This window comes from Phacochoerus africanus, chromosome 9 (genome assembly GCF_016906955.1).
Source record: "Phacochoerus africanus isolate WHEZ1 chromosome 9, ROS_Pafr_v1, whole genome shotgun sequence".
Taxonomy (NCBI): Eukaryota; Metazoa; Chordata; class Mammalia; order Artiodactyla; family Suidae; genus Phacochoerus; species Phacochoerus africanus.
Genome location: NC_062552.1, coordinates 94,195,026 through 94,217,311, shown reverse-complemented (window position 1 = coordinate 94,217,311; position 22,286 = coordinate 94,195,026). Strand labels below are relative to the sequence as shown.

General features: G+C 37.5%; 1 protein-coding gene across 5 annotated transcripts in view; it reads right to left on the bottom strand.

The window, feature by feature from the left end:
- The window catches only part of RAD51B (RAD51 paralog B), a 760,911-nt gene that overhangs the window by 726,898 nt on the left and 11,727 nt on the right, over positions 1–22,286 (bottom strand). For all 5 annotated transcript variants that reach the window (XM_047797790.1, XM_047797794.1, XM_047797793.1 and 2 more), the window contains exon 5: positions 3,655–3,791. In XM_047797790.1, coding sequence (XP_047653746.1) covers positions 3,655–3,791 — 137 coding nt within the window. The remainder of the gene's footprint in view (positions 1–3,654; positions 3,792–22,286) is intronic.

Sequence of the window (22,286 nt, the reverse complement as noted above, 5' to 3'; positions counted from 1 at the left end):
TTAAAAATTTATTTTATTTTTTGTATGTGTGTGTCTTTTCTAGGTTTGCATCCGTGGCATATGGAGATTCCCAGGCTAGGGGTTGAATTGGAGCTACAGCTGCTAGCCTACACCACAGCCACAGCAACGCCAGATCCAAGCCTCCTCTGCAACCTACACCATAGTTCACAGCAATGCTGGATCCTTAACCCACTGAGCGAGGCCAGGGATCGAACCCACAACCTCTTGGTTCCTAGTCGGATTCGTTAACCACTGAGCCACGACAGGAACTCCTCCCCCCCCTTTTTTTAACTATTTAAGATCCAGATAAGTTCAACACATTACAATTGATCAATATGTCTTTTACCTCCTGCTTTACTGAGATATAATTGACCTATAACATTGTGTAAGTTTAAGTGTAAGGTGTACAATGTGATGACAGCAATATACCTTTTAAGTCTCTTTTAATCCAAAGGTTTCTCCTCTAACTCATTTTTTTTTTCTTATCCTGCAAATTATTTGTTGTTTGGTGTGTTGTCTCTCGCAGTTTGGATTTTCTGATTGCATCCCTCTGGTGTAATTCCACGTGTTCCTCTCTTCTCTGTATATGTTGTAAACTGGTCATTGGATCTGAAGGCTTGACTACTTTCAGGTTTGATTATTCTTCCATCAGGAAGTGCCACAGTGACTGGTTGCCTTTTCATGATGCTAGCAGCCTTTTCTGTTCATGAACTCTTTTTATTCATAACACTTCTGAGGCCAAATGGGTGGGTTTTCTATACTAAGCAATTATTTGATTCCCTGTGGACACCAACTGGGTGTCCCATAAGTCAATTCAATCCTGACACTACTAGGAGTTAAGTCAGACCCCACAGGTTAAAGGCTCAGACCCACAAGACTGCCCCACTTCAGACGTTCATCCTGAGTTCCAAGCCTCTGGTACTTGAGACCAATCAACTACAAATGAGGAGCAGCACCTTCACAGCACCTCTGTGTGTTCACCAACCCAGAAGCTCTCCAAGCTCTATTGGTTAGAGGTTTCTGTGGCAACTCCATTCCAGGAGCATGACTGATTAAATGGAATGGCTGGTTGAGCCATTTCTAGTCCTTCTTCCCTCTTCAGAGGTTGGGGAGGTAGAGCTGAAAGTTCAAACCTATAATGACATGACTGGTTCCTCTGGCAACCAGCTCCCATTAGCTGCACTCTAGGGACCCACCGAGAGCCATCTCATTAGCATAAACTCAGCTATGGTTGAAAGGGGTTAATTACAAAAAAAATGATGCTCCTCTAAGCGCTGTCACTCAGGAAATTCCAGAGGATTGTTCTGGAATTTCTTTTGCCAGGAACCAGGATGATGACACAATATATCTTTCTTTTTATATCACAATATTCCATGCCCAGATCCATTAGATTATTGGCATTTATAATTTGGTGATATTCTATCATTCCTTCTTCATTTATTATGGAATACTTCTATAAAAAGACATTTATTACTCAGTAATCCAGTTCATATAAAAAAAAGGGAGATTAAAAAAAGGAAATCAAGCATTTAACTCATTTTCAAAACAGTAGGTTGCTTCTCTGGAATTTTCCAATGGTCATCAATTTGTTGCTTTTCATTTCTTAAATATCATAGACTTGTGTATTTTAATCCATGTCTATTACATTATTATCATATTGGTTCTCAATTTGTTTCATCTTTGGCCAGTGGGAGCTCTTCAGGTTGACTCCTGAGTCCTTCTGACACTCCTTTAAAGTAGGCTTTGATAGCTTTCTTGCTATCTGATAAGGTGTTGCAGACTCAACTTAAAACTTTCTAATACTCTGTTTATCTTTGGAGTGAATAAATCTTTCACCTTTGACTTAAAAAAAAAAAAAAAAAAAACACAGAAAACAAAAAAAAACTTCTTGCTCCTGCTCCATAGCCAGAATCAGCCACTCCCCCAGGAGTGATCCTTTTATGGGAAATGGTATCTGGATTTCATGATCTGAGAGCAATACCTGACAATTCCTTCTTTTATCATACATTTTCTGAGCAGTTGGTATGTGTCTGTTTCTGGATTTGGCTTTGAAGATACAAAGATGTAACACAAACTCAAAGAGCTAACATACTAGTGGCATACACTTAGAAAGAACAGATAATCAAGAGATGTAGAACAGGGACTTTCCGTCATGGCGCAGGAGAAACAAATCCAACTAGGAACCATGAGGTTGCGGGTTCGACCCCTGGCCTCACTCAGTGGGTTAAGGATCCAGCACTGCCATGAGCTGTGGTGTAGGTTGCAGAGAAGGCTTGGATCTGGCATTGCTGTGGCTGTGGTATAGGCCAGCAGCTGTAGCTCCAATGAGACCCCTCGCCTGGGAACCTCCATATGCCACGGGTGCGGCCCTAAAAAGACAAAAAAAGAAAAACCCAAAAACAGAAAGATGTAGAACAAAGCAAATAAGCTCTAGGCAAAATAATCCATTTGGAATTCATCTGGTCAGGTGATATACTTTGATCTTTGTAGTTGAGAAATGAGCAAGATTCACTGTGACATAATTAGAGGAAGACCCAAAAGATTATGCCTATACTGTAACTTGGCTAAGAAAACAGAACTGAAACTGTCTCCAGATGTAAAAAGCACTCCTGTTTATGAATGTCAATCAGAGCAGGGGAAGACAGGGCCAGACTTATCTTCAGGTGTAGAGAATTACACAAATAACCAAGTGCCTTTCTCACAGAACCGTAACAGGCCTTGCCAGAGTAAGGAGGTCTTTCTAAGCAGGTATATACTTATTATCAGTGTGTCCCTTGCTTTTAAACCACACTATTTCAAAAATTAAAATATTTTTCAATCAAAAAATGTTTTCAGGAGTTCCTGTTGTGGCTCAGTGGGTTACAAACCCAACTAGTATCCATAAGGACGTGGGTTCAATCCCTGGCCTTGCTCAGTGGGTTAAAGGATTTAGTGTTGCCGTGAGCTGTGGTATAGGTCACAGACATGGCTCAGATCCCACGTTCCTGTGGCTGTGGTGCCGGCCGGCAGCTGCAGCTCCAATTCAACCCCTAGCCTGGGAACTTCCATGTGTTGTGAATGTGGCACTAAAAAGGTGAAAAAAAAAAAGTTTTGAAAATTACAATTTTTCCACTCACTAATACTTTACTACCAACTAGAAATTATTTACAAAGCAGCTTATCTTTTGTATTTCTTATTAATTTTCTCTCTTCTCCATTTTCTACTTACATTCCTTCCTCTATTTCTTAAACTTGTTTCTTTCTTTCTGCAAAACACATCTTATCCAGAAACCCCACTTAAATCAGTAAGAAAAGACAAAAAGAAACTGCTTCCTGTGTCAATTTTAAAAGGAAAACTCCAAAAGAAAGAAAAAAAAAGGGGAGTGGGGAGTTCTTGATGTGGTACAATGGGTTAAGAACCTGGCATTGCCACAACGGTGGCATAGGTCATAGCTCTGGCTGGGATTCAGTCCCTGGCCTGGGAACTTACATATGCTATGGGGACAGCCAAAAAAGAAAAAAATAAATAAATGATAAAAGGAAAATTTATTTAAAATAATATCTAACATTCCATATTCTCAAAAATAAAAAGTAAATGTTAACTTGTCTATATATGTTATATGCTATATATGTTACAAAAATAAGCATTATAATGGACAAAAATAAAATCTCCTACCTTTCAGCACTAAATGCTGACTCTGTGTCAATGTATACAACAGCTCCTTCTAATCCTCCCATGTCAATAGGTAATGTAGCCAAAATACTCATCATTATACAAAACTGAGTTTTCCCACAACCTGGTGGACCTGTAATCTAAAAAAAAAAGAAAAAAGAAAAAATGTTATTTGTATAAACATTACAATCTAGTCAAAGCAAAATCCTTTTAAGAATTACCATGTTGGGAGCTCCTATTGTGGCTCAGCAGGTTACGAAACTGACTAGTATCCACGAGGAAGTGGGTTCAATCCCTGGCCTTGCTCAGTGGGTTAAAGATCTGGCGTTGCCATGAGCTGCAGTGTAGGTGGCAGACTCAGCTCAGATTTGGTGTTCCTGTGGCTGTGGCGTAGAAGAGCAGCTAAAGCTCTGATTCAGCCCCTAGCCTGGGAACTTCCATATGCCCCAAGTGCAGCCCTAAAAAAACAAAAAACAAAACAAAAAAAGGAAAAAGAAAAGAACTGCCACATACAAAGCCCAATTAACCTGGGTCCCCAGAGAGAACATTCTAATACACCCTTTGTATATAATAAATTACTTCTCCCTTATTCATCAGGATTGGTACTGGTTATGCATCATCCTTGGGATATGAAAAAACAGTCACCCAAATCAGCCTCTCTGTTCTGTACTTCAGATAAAAAACTTTGGTTGAGAAGGGCTGGAGGATTCATTTATACATTTACACCTTGAGGCCTATACCTTTTCCTCATTAAGATATTTATAGAAAGATCTTGAAAATATTTAAGAGCTTTAATAATGGGTTTAGCATTTGTTATAAATTGGTCTTTCAAAACAATTCTGTACTAGCCCTGTTAAAAGGTACTTTGATCTTTACTCTTAAGAGTAAAGCATTTGGGAGTAACAGATATTGATGTATACAATTTCAAAATTTCAAATTTGGTTCAGCCAAAAAAAAAAAAAACCACAATGACAGTGTGGGGAGGTGGATGTGTGTGTATAGAAGAGAGATAAAAATGAGACAAAATTCAATAACTGCTAATCTAGGTGATTCATACTTTGAGGCATATATTTTAAATTTTTAGTTGGTGGAAAGCTATTTTGAGACTATAAAATTTGAAAACAAGAGGGTATAGATATCACAGACATATTTGAGTCTGACAAGAAGTAGTTAAAAAATTAATTTAAAATATTAAAAATATCCCCTTTAACATGGTATTTGTCATCCTGGCTGTGGCATCCAAATTTTAAGAATCAAAACACTACCCCTTTGGTGAGAATAGCCTTAATGAAAAATTTTCCAAAATAGGAAGAAGGGAAAAGAATTAGAAAAGGAGGTGAGAAGAAAATCTCAGAAATGAACAAAAATCCAAGCTAAGACTGAGGCATACTATAAATCTGAAAAAACTCTCAGATACAATAAGAAGTGGGAAGAAACAAGAAAGGATGACCCATGCATCCAAGCCAGTTAGGCCTGTGGTTCTCATTAGAATATTGAGCATTAGAATTGCCGGGTAAGCTTGTTAACCAGCATTTCTGGTTAACAGTAGGTCTGGGATAGGGCCTGAAAATTTACATTTCTAGTAAGTGGACACCGATGGCTGCTCTACATTTGAGAACCACTATTTTAGAATTTAGACTAAAGGTAAACTTCATTTATCAAAGCTTAACATTAAAAAAACAAAGGCTCACAAGTTAGAAACCATGTGCTGATTTACAATCTATAAAATAATGATTTAGACTTCTAGGATAAATAATTTCTGCTAGCAATACAGTTTGCCAGACCATGAGTGATCAGTGAAAACTCCTCGGACAAACAAGCAAAATATTAGTATGATCCTCCAATATATGCATATGTATTATAAATATACAATTTTAGTAGTATGTTCTATCCAGTATAAAACAAACATAAAATAGGGATTTAAAAAAGAATAAAAGATTATAAGAATTTTAAAAGTTTCATATCTTATATATTAATTGCATAGATCTTTTCACTCTCATAAAAACTTAGTAACAGCTTTAGTGGAGCAAAGATAATAATGAAAATAAATAAAACTATGTACATTGTTATTTACATAGTGACTTAAATCACTTATAATTCAGTAACTGAAATGTCAGGTCCTAAGTTCTGCTTATTTCAGTACTTAACTGTAATGGCTGTGTAGTTCAGAAAGGGATAATTATAAAAATGCAAAGATTGAAATTAAAGAAATACATCATTTGTTGTACTGACTAAATCACTTTTTGCAATACCTTCTTCAATCATCAGAAGTTGTTTTTTTTTTTTTAACTTTGGCTAATAAATTTCCATCTTCCTTCATGTCAATTAACTGTTCTTGCAATTAATGAAAATATACTGTGTTTTAACATTTTTAACAATTGGTTTCAAAATCAAATGAAACTATTTGGAAGATTTTTCAACAGTGTAGAAAATACTGTTAAACTTCAAAATACAGATAGTAAATTCTTCCTAAGATACACACATCTTTGCCAACAATCATTACATGATAAAAGAAACATTTCCAAGCAGTGATTTGAAAAACACTCTGTATTTTGATCTCTGACTTTTAAAAAGCAACTACCTTCTCACTCATTGTAAAAACATCACCTTTACTTTGAAAGGATGGAGTAAGAGTGTCCCATTGGTTGGTTGATTGTGTGATTTTCCAATGTACTAGGGAGAATCATTACACAGTCACTTATCATACAAAAAGGGTCAGCAAATTTGACATATTGTTTTCATTTAAAAAATGTTTTAGAGTTCCCATTGTGGCTCAGCAGTTAACAAATCTGACTAGCACCCACGAGGACACAAGTTTGATCCCTGGCTTCACTCAGTGGGTTAAGGATCCAGTGTTGCCGTGAGCTGTGGTGTAGGTCGCAGACGTGGCTCAGATCCTGCATTACTGTGGCTGTGGTGTAGGCTGGCAGCTACAGCTCCGATTGGACCCCTGGCCTGGGAACCTCCATATGCAGCAGGTGCGGCCCTAAAAAGCAAAAATAAAGAAAGAAATAAAAATTTAAAAATTTTTAAAGTTTCACTCATCTTTAAACTCAACAGTCTTTTACAATCTTTGCTGTGAGATGATTAGTCATGGAAAGATGACTTTCACATCACTCCTCATCTCATTACAAAGCACTATAAAGAGTCCATACTTTGCCAATCAGGTTTTTATAAAAAATTAACAACACTGTTACATCCTGAAGCACTCTTCACACATCTGACATCAACCTTCGTGTTGCTATAGACTGCCTTAGGGATGATGCAACAGAAAAATTCAAATGCAGAGAACATCCATGAACCCACCACCTAGACTCTGAAACTGCCATTTTATTATTACTACATGATAGTACAGTATACTCCACTGTACTGTCCATCAATCTGTCCCTCTCTCTATTCATCAATCCACCTTAGATGTTTTTAAACACAGTTCAAAGTCAGTCAAAGACATCAATGTACTTTATCCTAACAGTTCATGTAAATATCATTAACCTGAGTTTAGTGTGGATGACTTTTTTTCTTTTAAGGTAAACTTTACACACAATGCAATGCACAAATCTTGAGTGTACCATTTAATGAGTTCCAGATGTATATACATATGCAACCTAAACAGCTATCAAGTCAGAACATTACCATTACTGCCAGGAAATTCCCTCATAAACATTGTTTTATATTCAAGAAGTCTTTTGTTTTTAAGACTATATCTTCATTGATACATCTTTACTTTTGTGGCCCCAAAATAATTTAGTTCATGTATTTAATTCTTAAAGCAGAATCTAGCTAATATGATCATTTGGGCCATGCTAGAAAATTCTGTACTTTAATTTTACAACATCCTTCCGCAATGAATAACTTATTTTAACTCTTGATGTTTCTAATTATCTGCAATGAGTTCTACCTGGAAGTATTTATTCACAAAATAATCCATTAAGTTGTTGCCGTGTTTCCTATGTCTTATTTCATCTATTTCACCGTAACAGGAAGAGCAGGGTGTCCCTAATGATTTTTCCCCCCTTTGGCTTCATCCACAGTATGAGGAAGTTCCTAGGCCAGGGATCCAACCCAAGCCACAGCAGTGACCCAAGCCACAGTACTGACAACATTGGATCTTTAACCCACTGAGCCACAAGGGAACTCTTGTTCCAAAAGTTATTAACAATGTATTACATTTGGTCTTTTGCTATTAAGACAGCCTGAAAGAGGTTTTTAAATACTTATCATTAATTTTAGTGAAATTTTTCTAGAAGTTCCCGTCATAGCTCAGTGGAAATAAATCTGACTAGCATCTGTGAGGATGCAGGTTCGATCCCTGGCCTCGCTCAGTGGGGTAAGGATCCAGCGTTGCCGTGAGCTGTGGTGTATATTGCAGAGGTGGCTCGGATCTCGCATTGCTGTGGCTGTGGTGTAGGCTGGCAGCTACAGTTCTGATACAACCCCTAGCCTGGGAACTTCCACGTGCTATAGTGCAGCCTGAAAAGACAAAAAAAAAAAAAATTCTACATATTGAATATGAATCACATGACTTTAAATGTCATTGAAAAACTTAGGGAAGTGTGTCTTTCTGTGATGTGTGTTTCTTAACTCTGACACCTTTCTATTATCATCAGCCAGTATTTCAAGGGACAAAAAAAAACAAGGAAGTTCCATTATTTACAATAATGGATATAATTTCATATGTCAAAATGTCTTCTTTATAATTTCAATTTGGGGGATGTCTTCACAGATGAGATTAGAATTGTCAGTGATTTTTACTTCGTTAATCATGGCTGAATCATCAGCTCTGACTTTCACATGCATGTAGTTCACTTCTGCTCACACTATTCGTATTGCCTTCAATACACACTTCCTTTGCAGGAATTTTTATGCCATTTGTCTGTTTTGTGAGATCTGATTTATTTAAACCCAAAATCCATCTGGCTAGGTACATGTAGAACTATAAATCATTCCAATATGTTGAAAATAAAGGCACAAGCAAGGTGCCTCGGTCAACCTTCTGGAATCTTTCCTTTAGGACTATACCTGATACATGACAGTCTAACATATACACCAAGTGAGGATGTCAGTGTCAACTCCTATATTAAACATCCATTAAGTTTATTTCATGTTTTAGATTGAAATACCAATAAAAGTTCTAATATTTTCTCCCTACAACCTAATGGACCATTTCACTCTTTGGAGACTGACAGTTTTGAAAAGCTCAAAAACTTTTCATGGACCTTTTATCATTATCAAAGACAACATGGATCAAATTAATCACAAGGTATCAGAGCAAAGGAAACTTCCATCAATAAAAGTTGAAAGTGGATTTTGGGGAGTTCCCATTGTGGCGCAGCAGTAACAAACCCAACAAGTAGCCATGAGGATGTGGGGTTGATCCCTGGCCTCGCTCAGTGGGTTAAGGATCCGGTGTTGCCGTGAGCTGTGGTGTAGCTCACAGACACGGCTCAGGTTTGGTGTTGCTGTGGCTGTGGTATCGGCCAGCAGCTGTAGCTCCAATTTGACCCCTAGCCTGGGAACTTCCATATACTGTGAATGTGGCCCTAAAAAGACAAAGAAGGAAGGAACAGAGGGAGGGAAGGAGAGAGAAAGGGAGGGAGGGAGGAAGGAAGGAAAGAAAGGGGATCCTGAAAATGAGAAATGCTGACTGTTCAGAGTGCTAATGGAGGAACAAAGGACTGCCTTTCTATACATACTATCTACATGCCAAGTTTTAGATATGTTCTAAGATCAGATTTAATAAGCTTAAACCCATGAAATAAATGCTTTGTGATTTTTTTAGTGGAAAGGTGAAACAAGCCTTCGATTTAAAACAAAATTATTATTTAAAATTTTATAAGATGTTATATATGAAAATATTCAGTAAAGTATCAAACACCATGAAAACGTAAGGTTTTATCTTATTATTCCATCTTCAAAAAAAAAATCTGAGATTAAAAAGTGCAACTGGGGAGTGTCTGCAGTGGCTCAGCGGGTCCGTTGTCTCCGTGAGGATGCAATTAAATCTCTGGCCTCACTCAGCGGGTTAAGGATCCAGTGTTGTCGCAAGCGGGGGTGGGTGTAGGTTGCAGATGCAGCTTGGATCTGGTGTTGTCATGGCTGTGGTATAGGCCTGCAGCTCTGAGTCGATGCCTAGCCGAGAACTTCCACATGCCATAGGCATGGCTATAAAAATAATAAAAATAAAAACTTTTTAAAGTGCAACTGATATTTTACCTGCTTCATTATTTTTATGTGCTGATCAGTACAGCCGCGAGAAAAGTAGAATATCATGTGAATAACACAAGATTTCTGGGTTCACGTGGTTTTTGTATGCTTCCTTTCCTTTACATTAGAATTTGGATATTAACATTCTTTTAAAGCTATAATTTCTAATTCTTTAGCAATTTCAGATCCTTTCAATATATTTTCCCTCTCTTTCTAGCCTCAAAAAAAAATGCTATATGCAATTTTTATGGGCTGGCTGGGATTATATTTCATTATTTTTTCAGGTTTACTTAGTGGGTTAAAACATTTCAACATTAATAATTTTTAGCTTCAGATAGTTTAGCTTTGAATTCTAGCAGCCAAACCACAAAATTTCAAATTGTGTTCAGTTCCCAGGTTCAGCTCCAATGGTGGTTAGAAAGAGAAAACATGCCAAACCAGAACAGTCTAAGTGATTTGCTTCTTGGAAACTCAGAGTGAATACACCATTTACACACGGAAGACACTAGTAAAATACAATTAGCTTCATATAGTCAGAGCCTGAGTTCCAACAATCCTGCCTGAGAAAAAGAAAGAAAACAACCAATAGTGAAGATCACTAGAATACAAGAAAGCAAATATTAACAACTGGTTTCAAGAAGAAAGAGAATCATTACCAAGAAAAGAGTCTAATTGTACTAAAGTAAAAGTGAAGCCTAGTCATAAAGAGATTAAGTGGTAGAGATCAATGTGACACTGGACCTAAAATCTTACAAAATCTTGCAAAGTAACTCTTCTCTACATTCAAAATGGGGGCAAGAGGATGGGACATGACGCCAGGCTAATACTTTGCAGAGAAAATTTAAGGACTGCCTGGTTCAGATCTGAGAAAAGAGCATGTGGAAACTTCTTATCTTTTTAACAACCCCTTTCCCCTAGCATCTACGATTAGGTCTTCAGACCTACAGAATTATTTTTAAAAATAACTCTCTGAATCCTAAAACAAACAAATAAACAGAAAGCCAACAATCTCAGAAGGGCCAGGGAGCCCTTTGCCTTGTGAAAGAAACCCTGATCTTAAATTATTTTATAGAAAACTGCGTGGAAGACTTTACACCTTGGATTCTCTCCACCACTTCTTACTCCATACTGGCCACTGCTGTTTTTGAAGTAAATGGGAAGGGGAGGAAAAAAATAAGGGAGGGGAACAGAGCAGTAAAAAGCAAGAAGACATGGAAGTGACAAGCACGCAAGCTTCACAGTAAAAAAAAATAAAAAATTAAAATGCCAAGGGATATAACCATTTATTTAATAATCATACAACCATATAAAAGACTCCATAAAACATTTATGGAGAAAGATGCTCATTTCTAAATCAGGAAGAGAATGAAGAATTAGGGAAACAGTGATCCAATCAACCACATATGCTAAACTTCTGTATTTGGACAGAGGCCTGGTTATCTTACCTTTCAAAACACTGGGCAGGATAAACGAATCACATCAGCAGATTATGTTCAAGGAACAAGCAATCAGAAATCTCTCCCTAGTTTTCCTGCTGTGCATTTGCTACACACGCAACAGACCAGAACCCAGAACCTGACCACAGCTTAAAGGAGATGAGACCCACCTTGGCAGACCTACAGACCCATGAGCAAGAAAAATTGTTTGCTGCTATTATAAGCAGAGTAAACAGTCAAAATTGACTGATAGAGCATTTACATCTTATACTTCGCTGTTCATGCACTTCTATACAAGCCAAGGCCCTTACGGACATTTCAGTTTACAAGCCCTGACGTATTGGCTCCGGTGAACTCTAGACCACAGCCCACACTGCGAATGAGAAAAAAAAACTGAAATATTTAATTGTTCTGAGGAAAAATCAGGAAGCCAAAATAGGACGCTGGCATCCTGCCTCTATCTTTTGGGGATGGTAGGGTAGTCACTTCCAAAACAAAACCACCCCACTTAAGGAGGACACCTGGTCTCCTTAAATCATGAACAAAGCATAGAAATGACTTAGGAAGCAGAAGCAATGTAGACAAGGGCTATATTTTTTCTGATTATTGAGAGCAAGGATCTGGGTAGAAGCATTACTCTTGACCGCTGTAAAGTTTTGGCAGTGCTTCACAGGTTTACCCCCCCAGAGGTACTCTCCAAGCAAGATCTGCAGGTGCGACATCTCCTGTTCTTGACAAGGGTTTGGACCAGTGTTCTAGTCTTGCAATCTCTGGATTACAATATGATAATACCTTTTTTAATAATCTCTTCAAAACAACCTTAACTTTACCTAATCACATCAGTCTCTTTACCATACATTCTCAACATAATGACCCTGACAGCAAAATCTGGTTTTTATTGGGGAGGAGGGGTTGTATTTTTTCCATATAAAGCATAGATCTACATATGACACAGAAACAGATACACAGAATTGCTATGGTATTAAAATCTCATGGTAAGGGGCACAGGGGTTTATTAGGGGAAAAAAAGTCTAAAAAACTCTAGAGGGGTCAACAATGTAAAAAGGATTGAGAAACACTGATCTGATCTATATACTACCTCATATGAGAAGGCAACAATTACATGATCTGATCGCCACGTAACATAAACATTCCAAGCTGAAATTTCAAACCTATCTTTATTATCAATATTCAGTTATAACAGATGTAAAATTATCTGCTTACATGTTCCATAAGTAAGGAGTCTGATGTTCTCTGGGAAAGACACAAAGCCCTATCGCTCACTCCCATTAGTGACTGAGCAGCTGGTTTCTCTTTGATTTCTCCTCTGCTGCTTCTGCCTTTGGCATGAGTAGCACTTCTCTAATTCCACTTTTAATCTTGGTGCTATTACTGAACATACCCAGATTCAGTGCAGTTCACATAAATCAAAATTGATGATAAATAAAATAGGGTGTTTTGAAGTCAGAATCAGGAAAGAGCAGCTGTAAAAGTGACAGCAGAATGTTTCCAGACTTACTCTTACTCCCTCCAATCCTCTCCAGGCCTAGTCCAAGTTTATTCAGTTAGAGGCCTTACCTCTTACCTCCACCAGATCTATTTGATACCCAGGACTCTAGGTCTGAACTTCTCACCAGAAATAAAGATCGTACAAAGCAATTAGTTAGACATCCCCACTGATATCTAATCTATGTAAGTTCTCTATTGCTATTGTAACAAATGACCACAAACCTAGCAGCCTTAAAATAACACCCCTTTATTAGCTCACAGTTCTATAGGTCACCCTGAGCAGCTCTTTCAGCTCCAGTCAAATTTTCAGATGATGGCAGCCTCAGCCAATATCTTGATTATAAACTCATGAAAGACAGGAACTAAAAATAGCCAGCTGGAGTTCCCGCCGTGGCGCAGTGGTTAACGAATCCGACTAGGAACCATGAGGTTGCGGGTTCGGTCCCTGTCCTTGCTCAGTGGGTTAACGATCCGGCGTTGCCGTGAGCTGTGGTGTAGGTTGCAGACGCGGCTTGGATCCCGAGTTGCTGTGGCTCTGGCGTAGGCCGGCGGCTACAGCTCCGATTAGACCCCTAGCCTGGGAATCTCCATACGCCGCGGGAGCGGCCCAAGAAATAGCAACGACAACAACAATAACAACAACAAAAAGACAAAAAAAAAAAAAGCCAGCTAAGCTGCTCCTGACTCACAGAAACCATATGAGATAATAAACATTTATTGATGTTTTTAGCCACTAAATTTTGGAATGATTTGTTCAACAGCGATATACAACCAAAAGTATATACATAGGTAGATAGAGATATATAGAATCAGACTTTAAAACTCTGTACACAACTTTAAACTGTGTGAGAAAAAACTCCTAAAAAAATCCCTGATGTTTATTAACAAAATATCAAATATGTGGAAAAATCATATTCTTTAAGTGTACTACTTCGATAATTTGAAAAAACAAATGGCACATAAATGAAAAGAATTACTGTACCCTGGAAGAGCAGTAACATTAAAAGCTCCTAAAATTTGGACTAGTCCAAGACCAAAGGGGAGAATGTAAGAGAGGCAGCAAGAATCAAAACATTACAGAAGTGTTAAATGAAAACAAATTCATTCACTCGAAAAATATTTGCTATGTACCTTCTACATGTGCTAATACTGTGGATATAATAAGAAGAAAAAGACAACCCTGCCCACTTGGAATTTATTCTCCAATGAGGAAGACATACATAAACACACAAACAGTAAAACTGTAACAGTGACAAGTGCTGCACAGAAGAACCATCACAGTATAAGGTTCAGTTTTCGGGAAATACACAACAATTCTAAATGTGTTGATTTAAACATAATAAAATAGGCTCAAAACATACAAAATAATAGAACCACAAGTAAATTTGTTAACAGTGTGATGAATTATTTTAATAACCCTCTCTGAATTAGTATCAACTCTGGCTGAGGGGGAAAAAATGAGCAAAGAGAAAGATTTGAACAACTCAAATAACAAGCTTACTTAGTGGCCAGGAGGTAGAACATTCAATCATCAGAAAATAATCATTCTTGGAGTCCCCATTGTGCCTCAGCAGGTTAAAAACCTGACTAGTATCCATGAAGTTTGATCGCAGGCCTTGTTCAGTGGGTTAAAGGATCCAGTATTGCCATGAGCTGTAGTGTACGTCACAGATGCAGCTCAGATCCCAAGTTGCTGTGGCTGTGGTGTAACCCAGCAGCTGCAGCTCCGATTCGACCCATAGCCTAGAAACTTCTATATGCCACAGGTGTGACCCTAAAAAGAAAAAAAAAAAAATGAAAAGAAAAGAATCATTCTTTTCCAGCACACATAGGACACTTAAAAAAAATTGATCACATATTAAACCTTAAAACAAGTCTCAACAACAACAACAACAAAAGACAAAAAAAAAAAAAGTCTCAGAAAATTTCAGAGAATCAAGATCACACAAAATCCTCTGACCAAACGCAATTAGGTTAACAATCTACTTAAAATATAAAAGGTAAATTTTTAATTAGATAACTTAGATATTCAAAAATTCAAAAAAAGCCATGAATTAAAGAAATAATCGCAGTGGAAATTTTAAATACTATTAAAACTAAATAAGAATTAAAACACTTCATCTCAGAAAAGGATGCAGCAAGAAAAATTCATAACCTTACAAGCGCAGATAAAAAGAAGAAAAAGTGAAAATTAATGAATTAAATGTGTAATTTAAGAAACAGGGGAGTTCCCTGGTGGCTCAGCAGGGTAGGGATCTAGCATTGTTACTGCCATGGTGCAGGTTTGATCCCCGGCCTGGGAACTTCTGCATGCCCTGGATGAGGCCAAAAACAAAACAAAACAAACAGCAACAACAAAAGAAGTTGGAGGTGGGAAAGAATCCCAGGAAAAAAATGCATCAGATAGAAGGAGATAAGAAGAAAACAAATCAATGAAGTAGAAGACAAAGAAAAGAAAACCAACAAAGAACCAAAACAAAATGCATAATTCTTTTAAAAAGACTATATTCAAACCTTGGACAAGCTCTTTTTAAAAGGAAGGGAAAGAAAAGATCAAGTAAGTAATATTAGGAATAAAAAGGGGGTAGGAGTTCCCATCGTGGTGCAGCAGAAATGAATCCGACCCCTGGCCTCTCTCAGTGGGTTAAGGATTCAGCATCGCCATGAGCTGTGGTGTAGGTTGCAGACGTGGCTCAGATCTGGCATTGCTGTGGCTGTGGTGTAGGCCGGCAACTGCAGCATCGATAAGACCCCTAGCCTGGAAACATCCATATGCTGTGGGTACAGGCCTAAAAAAAAAGAAAAGAAAAAAAGAAAGAAAGATGGGGGTAGAACCACATATAAAACCAAATTTAGAGTCAAGGAGAATATAGTGAAAAACTTTATGACAATAAATTTTAAAACAAAGAAAATGGTCAAATCCCTAAAATTTTCATCCACCAAAACTACTTAGGAAGAAGTAAAAAAGCTGAATAGGAGTTCCCGTCGTGGCGCAGTGGCTAACGAATCCGACTAGGAACCATGAGGTTGTGGGTTCGGTCCCTGCCCTTGCTCAGTGGGGTAACGATCCGGCGTTGCTGTGAGCTGTGGTGTAGGTTGCAGACGCGGCTCGGATCCCGCGTTGCTGTGGCTCTGGCGTAGGCTGGTGGCTACAGCTCCGATTCAACCCCTAGCCTGGGAACCTCCATATGCCGTGGGAGCGGCCCAAGAAATAGCAACAACAACAACAACAAAAAAAAGCTGAATAATCCTTTAATAATTAAAGGAACTTATTTCATTGTTTTAACTTTCCCACAAATAAAATACCAAGATCAGACAATTTTTCAAGCAAGTTCTACCAACTTTTCGGGAAACAATTCTCATCTTATATAAACTATTACAGGATATAGAAAAAAAGAGATATTCCACAATTCCTTCTACAATTTAACTCAAAATAAATCACAGAAAAACTAACTCAAAATAGAGCACAGACAAAACGTTAAAACCTAAAACTATAAAACTCTAGAAGAAAATATAGCAAAAATTTCTGTGTCTTTGGCTGGACAAAAAAATTTATAGAGATGACACCAAAGTACAATCTATAAAAGAAAAAAACTGATAAATCAGACTACAAAATTTAGAACTTCACAAGCTACCAATAAGAAAATGAAGAGACTGTATATTAAAAATGCCTTTAAGGAGAAATAACAATGAGAATTTGACAGCTTTTTATGCAAATACACTTAAAGATGGTGTTAACCCATTAAAATTATGAATAATTATTTTTCTTAGGCATTTTTGTGAACATCTTTATTTCAATAAATTCAATTGTGCACTGAAAAACAAAAGAAAGAAAATGAAGAGAGAAAACAGATTGGAAGAAAATAACTGCAAATTATATATATGATAAAGGACTTGTATCAAGAAAACATAAATAAAAATATAAAGAAAATACAGCTCAGTAACAAGAAAACAATCAATTAAAAATAGGCAGAAGTCCCCAATGTGGCACAATGAGATTGGTGGCGTCTCTGCAGCACCAAAACGCAGGTTCCAACCCTCAGTCTGGCACAGTGGGTTAAGGATCAGGTGTTGCCACACCTGTGGTGTAGGTCTCAACTGCAGCTCAGATCTGATCCCTGATCTGGGAACTCCATATGCCACAGGGCAGCCAAAAGAAGGAAAAAAAAAAAAAAAAAAGCAGGCAAAAGGTTTGAACAGACATTTCATTTTAAAAAACAGATAAATGGTTAACAAGTACATGAATAGGTGTTCACTATCATTAGTCACTAGGAAATGCAAATTAAAACCACAATGAATACCACTACACACCCACTAGAATAAGGTCAAAAAAAAAAAATACTAATGTTGGTAAGGACGTAAGTAGAGAAACAAACCATCTCGCATTGCTGATGAGAATGTAAAATGGCATAACCACATTGGAAAGCAGTCCTGCAGTTTTTTCAAAAACTGAACACACACCTAGAATATGATCCAGCCATTCCATTCTTAAGAATCTACCAAAGTTTTTTCCTGATGGACAAAAACTATAAACAATCCAAGTGCCCATCAACTGATGGTTGGATAAACAAAATGTGCTACAGCCATACCAGGGAATACTATTAACCCTACTGAACAGTTAGAAGGAGCAAACTGTGGACACTGTGGCGTTCCCACTGCGGGGCAAGGGATCAGTCCCCGGCCAGGCTTGGTGGGTCAGTGTTGCCGCAGCTGTTACATAGGTCGCAGCTCCAGCTCAGATTCAATCCCTGGCCTGGGAACTCCATATACCATGGGGCAGCCAAAAAAGAAAAAGGGAACAAACTGCTAATCCATGTCACAACATGAATGAACCTCAAAAACATCACTCTATGTGAAAGAAACTAAACACAAAAGTCTACATAATACATGGTTCCATTTCCATGAGATGTTTACAAAAGGCAATTTTATAGACTAAAAGTATATCAGGGGATGCCTAGGACTCAGGATGGGAGCGGGGATTAACTATAAATGGGCATGAGGGAATGTTTTAGGATGACAGAAATGTTCTAAAACTGGATTGCGGTGATGACTCACTATAAATTCACTAACATAACTGATTTACACAGTGACAAGGATTAAATTTTACAGTATTTAAATTGAACCTTAATGCGATTTATGAAAAGCTATTCAAGCTCATTACTAATCCAAAAAATGAAAGCTATGATCACAAAGACGGGCAGAAATGAAGAAGTCTGATAATACCAAGGCAGTATTGGCAAGAAGATAGGGAGCAAGAGGTATTCGTGCACATCCCTCGAGGGAATGTAAACAGGCACAGCCACTCTGGAAAACGATTTGTCCTGATTCTGACAAGTTACATACACGTATGCTCTATAACCAGCAAGTCACTCCAAGGCAGATACCCTAGACAGAGGCCACATGGTAAATGTTTTAGGCTTTGCAGACCAAGAGGTCTCCATCACAACTAACTCAGCTCCACCTTGCATGTCAGAAACAGCCACAGACAAGATGTAAACAAATAAATACAGATGTACTACAATAAAATTTTATTTACACAGGCAGGTAGCCAGATTTGACAATTGGACAGTAGTTTACCAATCCCTGCCCCAAAGAAATATCTATGCATGTGATCCAGGAGACATGTACAACAGTTTTCATGGCACTTAATTATATTCACAGCAAACTGAAAACAACTCAAATGTTCACACCCAGAAGGGATGAATAAATTTGGTGGCCAAATTTTCAAAAGGGAGTATGGCACAGCACTGAAAGTGAATTATACTCTTGCTATCTGCAACACGGATAAATCTTAGAAAGTAATATTAAGTGAAAAAAGTAGTTCATAGAAAAGATATATGATTTAACCACTGCTATATGATTTAATAGAGCACAAAAATAAACAAAACTAAATAAAATGCTACATTTCTATATATATGGATGATAAAGGAGGACTATAGACCTAAGTAACTACTGGAGAAAAAAACGTATAGAATCTGACACTAATATAATATTGTAAGTCAACTATAGTTCAACTTTTTTTTTAAGTATTGGAATGGGAGAAATTCAAGACGGAGGTTACCTTCTGAGAGAAGGCCAAGGACAGGGTCATGGTGATTTTGGTATTGTTGGTTTCGGTGATTTTGGTATTGTTCTGTTCCTTATACTAGATTACAGGCCCTTAAGTGTTCATATCTTACATATGCAAGATGTGTTTAATCTAGTATACATAAAATATATACTAAATTTGTGTTTGTCTTTTAAATAAAGGTAAACAGAAATAGTCCCAGTCCTCAGCTGAAAAACCCTAAAAAGACAGAAGCAGCTACGTGTAGCTGAAACAGAAAAGAGAGAGCTTGTCACTCATAAGCAGTCAGGGTATTTATATTCCCTATCAGCCAAGTAGACACAACAAAACATCTAATGGTTTTTAACTACCTCTTGGATTCAGAAAGAATCAATAAAAGCTATGTGAAAAATACTTAAAACTATTCTACAACTCAAAAAATGAAAAGTAGTTGTTGGTTAATCTTCCTAAAGTTCAATTTTTTTGCTATTTAAATGTCATAAACCACTTAAAAAAAATCTATTTGAGCAAAGGTCCAGCTAGATTGCAAAAAGATTATGTAAAATAGGATTCCAGCACCATCTGGTGGCAGTGCACTGTAATAGGAGAGTCTAATTTTTTTTAAGATTAATTCACTCACTCATTCATTCATTCATTCATTCACCTACTACCCAAGATGCAACTACTAGGCATTGCCCATACACATTTTTGAGGGTTTTTTTTTTTTTGTCTTTTTGCCATTTCTTGGGCCACTCCCAGGCTAGGGGTCGAATCAGAGCTGTAGGCACCAGCTTACACCAGAGCCACAACAACGCGGGATCTGAGCTGTGTCTGCAACCTACACCACAGCTCACAGCAACGCCGGATCCTTAATCCACTGAAAAAGGCCAGGGATTGAACCTGCAACCTCATGGTTCCTAGTCAGATTCATTAACCACTGAGCCACTACAGGAACTCCCCCATACACATTTTTAAATCTTTCTAAGATAGGAAATAAAGTATGATGTAGTACCCAAAACAGGTTCCCTATCTTCAAGGAAAAATATCTACAGTTTTATTCATGCCTATTAGAATGTAAGCATCTACTCTTGTTTAAAGTATTTATGCCCCTAGAAGAGGTAAAATTGTCACTATATGAGCATGACATGATACCATATATAGAAAATACTATACAGCCTAAAGTATAAATGCTAAAGACTCCACACAAAAACCACTCAATCTGATAAACAATTCAGCAAAGTATCAGAATACAAGATTAATATTCAGAACTAGGTTGCATTTTTTTAACACCAACAATGAAATATCAGAAAAGGAATGTAAATATATATATATATATATATATATATATATATATATATATATAATCACACAGACAAAAATAAAATACCTAGGAACAAACCTGACCAAGGAAGTGAAAGACTTATATGCTGAGAAAAAAATATATATATTAAAAAAAGAAAATTAAAAAAGATTCAAAGAGATGGAAAGATTTCCAGTGCTCTTGTATTGGTAGAATTAATATTGTTAAAATGGCCATACTACCTAAAGCAATCTACAGATTTAATGAGATCCCTATCAAATCGATAATGACATTTTTCACAGAACTAGAATCAATAATCCAAAAATATATATGGAATCATAAAAGACCAAGAACCGACAACACAATCCTGAGGAAAAAACTCTCCCAGACTTCAGACAATACCACAATGCTACGGTAATCAAAAGAGTGTGGTTATTGGTACACAAACCAGACATACAGATCAATGCAACAGAATGGAGACACCAGAAATAAACCCACTCATCTATGGTCAATTGCTCTTTGACAAAGGAGGCAAGAATGCAAAATTTGGAAAGAGTCTCTTCAGCAAGTAGTGCTGGGAAAGTTGGACAGCTGCATTAAATCAATGAAATTAGAACACACCCTCACACCTAGCACCAAAGTAAACTCAAAATGGCTTAGAGACTTAGAAGACATGACACCATAAAACTCTGAGAAAGGGAGTTCCCATTGTGGCTCAGCAGAAATGAACCCAACTAGTATCCATGAGGATGCAGGTTCGATCTCTGGTGTCACTCAGTAGGTCAAGGATCTGGCATTGCCATGTGCTATGGCGTAGGTCCCAAATGCGGCTCTGATCCCACGTTGCTGTCGCTGTGGCATAGGCCCGCAGCTGTAGCTCTGATTCAACCCATAGCCTGGGAGCTTCCATATGCCATACCTGTGGCTCTAAAAAGCAATAACTAAACACATAAATATAAAAAACTCCTAGAAGAGAACATAGGCAAAACATTCTCTGACATAAGCTGCACAAATGTTTTCTTAGGTTAGTCTCCCAAGGCAATAGCAATAAAAACAAAAATAAACAAATGGGATCTAATCAAATTTATAAGCTTTTACACAGCAAAGGAAATCATTAAGAAAAGAAAGAAAGAAAAGACAACCTTTGGAATGGGAGAAAATAGTAGCAAATGATGCAACATGCAAGGGCTTAATTTCCAAAATGTACAAACAACTTATACAACTCAACAACAAAAAAACAAACAACTCAATTGAAAAATGAGTAGAAGATGTAAATAGACATTTCTCCCAAGAAGACAAAGGATAGTAGGCACATGAAAAGATGTGCAACATCACTAATTATTAGAGAAATGAAATCAAAACTACAATGAGGTACCGCCTCACACCAGTCAGAATGACCATCATTAGTAAATCTACAAGTAACAAATGCTGGAGAGGGTTTGGAGAAAAGGGAACCCACCTACACTATTGGTGGGAATGTAAATTGGCACAACCACTATGGAAAAGAGTATGGAGGTTCCTCGGAAAACTAAATATAGAACTACCATATGATCCAGCAATCCCATCCTTGGACATATACCTGGACGAAACTACAATTCAAAAAGATACATGCAGGAAGTTCCTGTGTGGCTCAGCAGGTTACGGATCCAGCATTGCCCCAGCTGTGGCACAGGGTGTAAGTGCACACAGGTTAAATCTCTGGCCCAGGAACTTCCACATGCCACAACTATGGCCAAAAACAAAAACAGATAAATCACCACTATGTTCACAGCAGCACTATTCACAGTAGCCAAGACATGGAAACAACCTAAATGTCCATCAACAGACAAATGGATTAAGAAGAGGTGTACATATATACAGTGGAATACTACTTAGCCATAAAAAAGAATGAAATAATGCCATACGCAGCAATATGGATACAACTAGAGATTATCATACTGTATGAAGTAGTCAGAAAGAGATAGATAAATACCATATGATCTCACTTATATGTGGAATCTAAACACAGCACAAATGAACCTACCTACAAAATAGAAACAAACTCACAGACATAGAGAACAGACCTGTGGTTGCCAAGGGTGAGTGGGGGAGGGAGGGATGGATGGGGAGTTTGGGGTTAATAGATTCAAACTATTACATT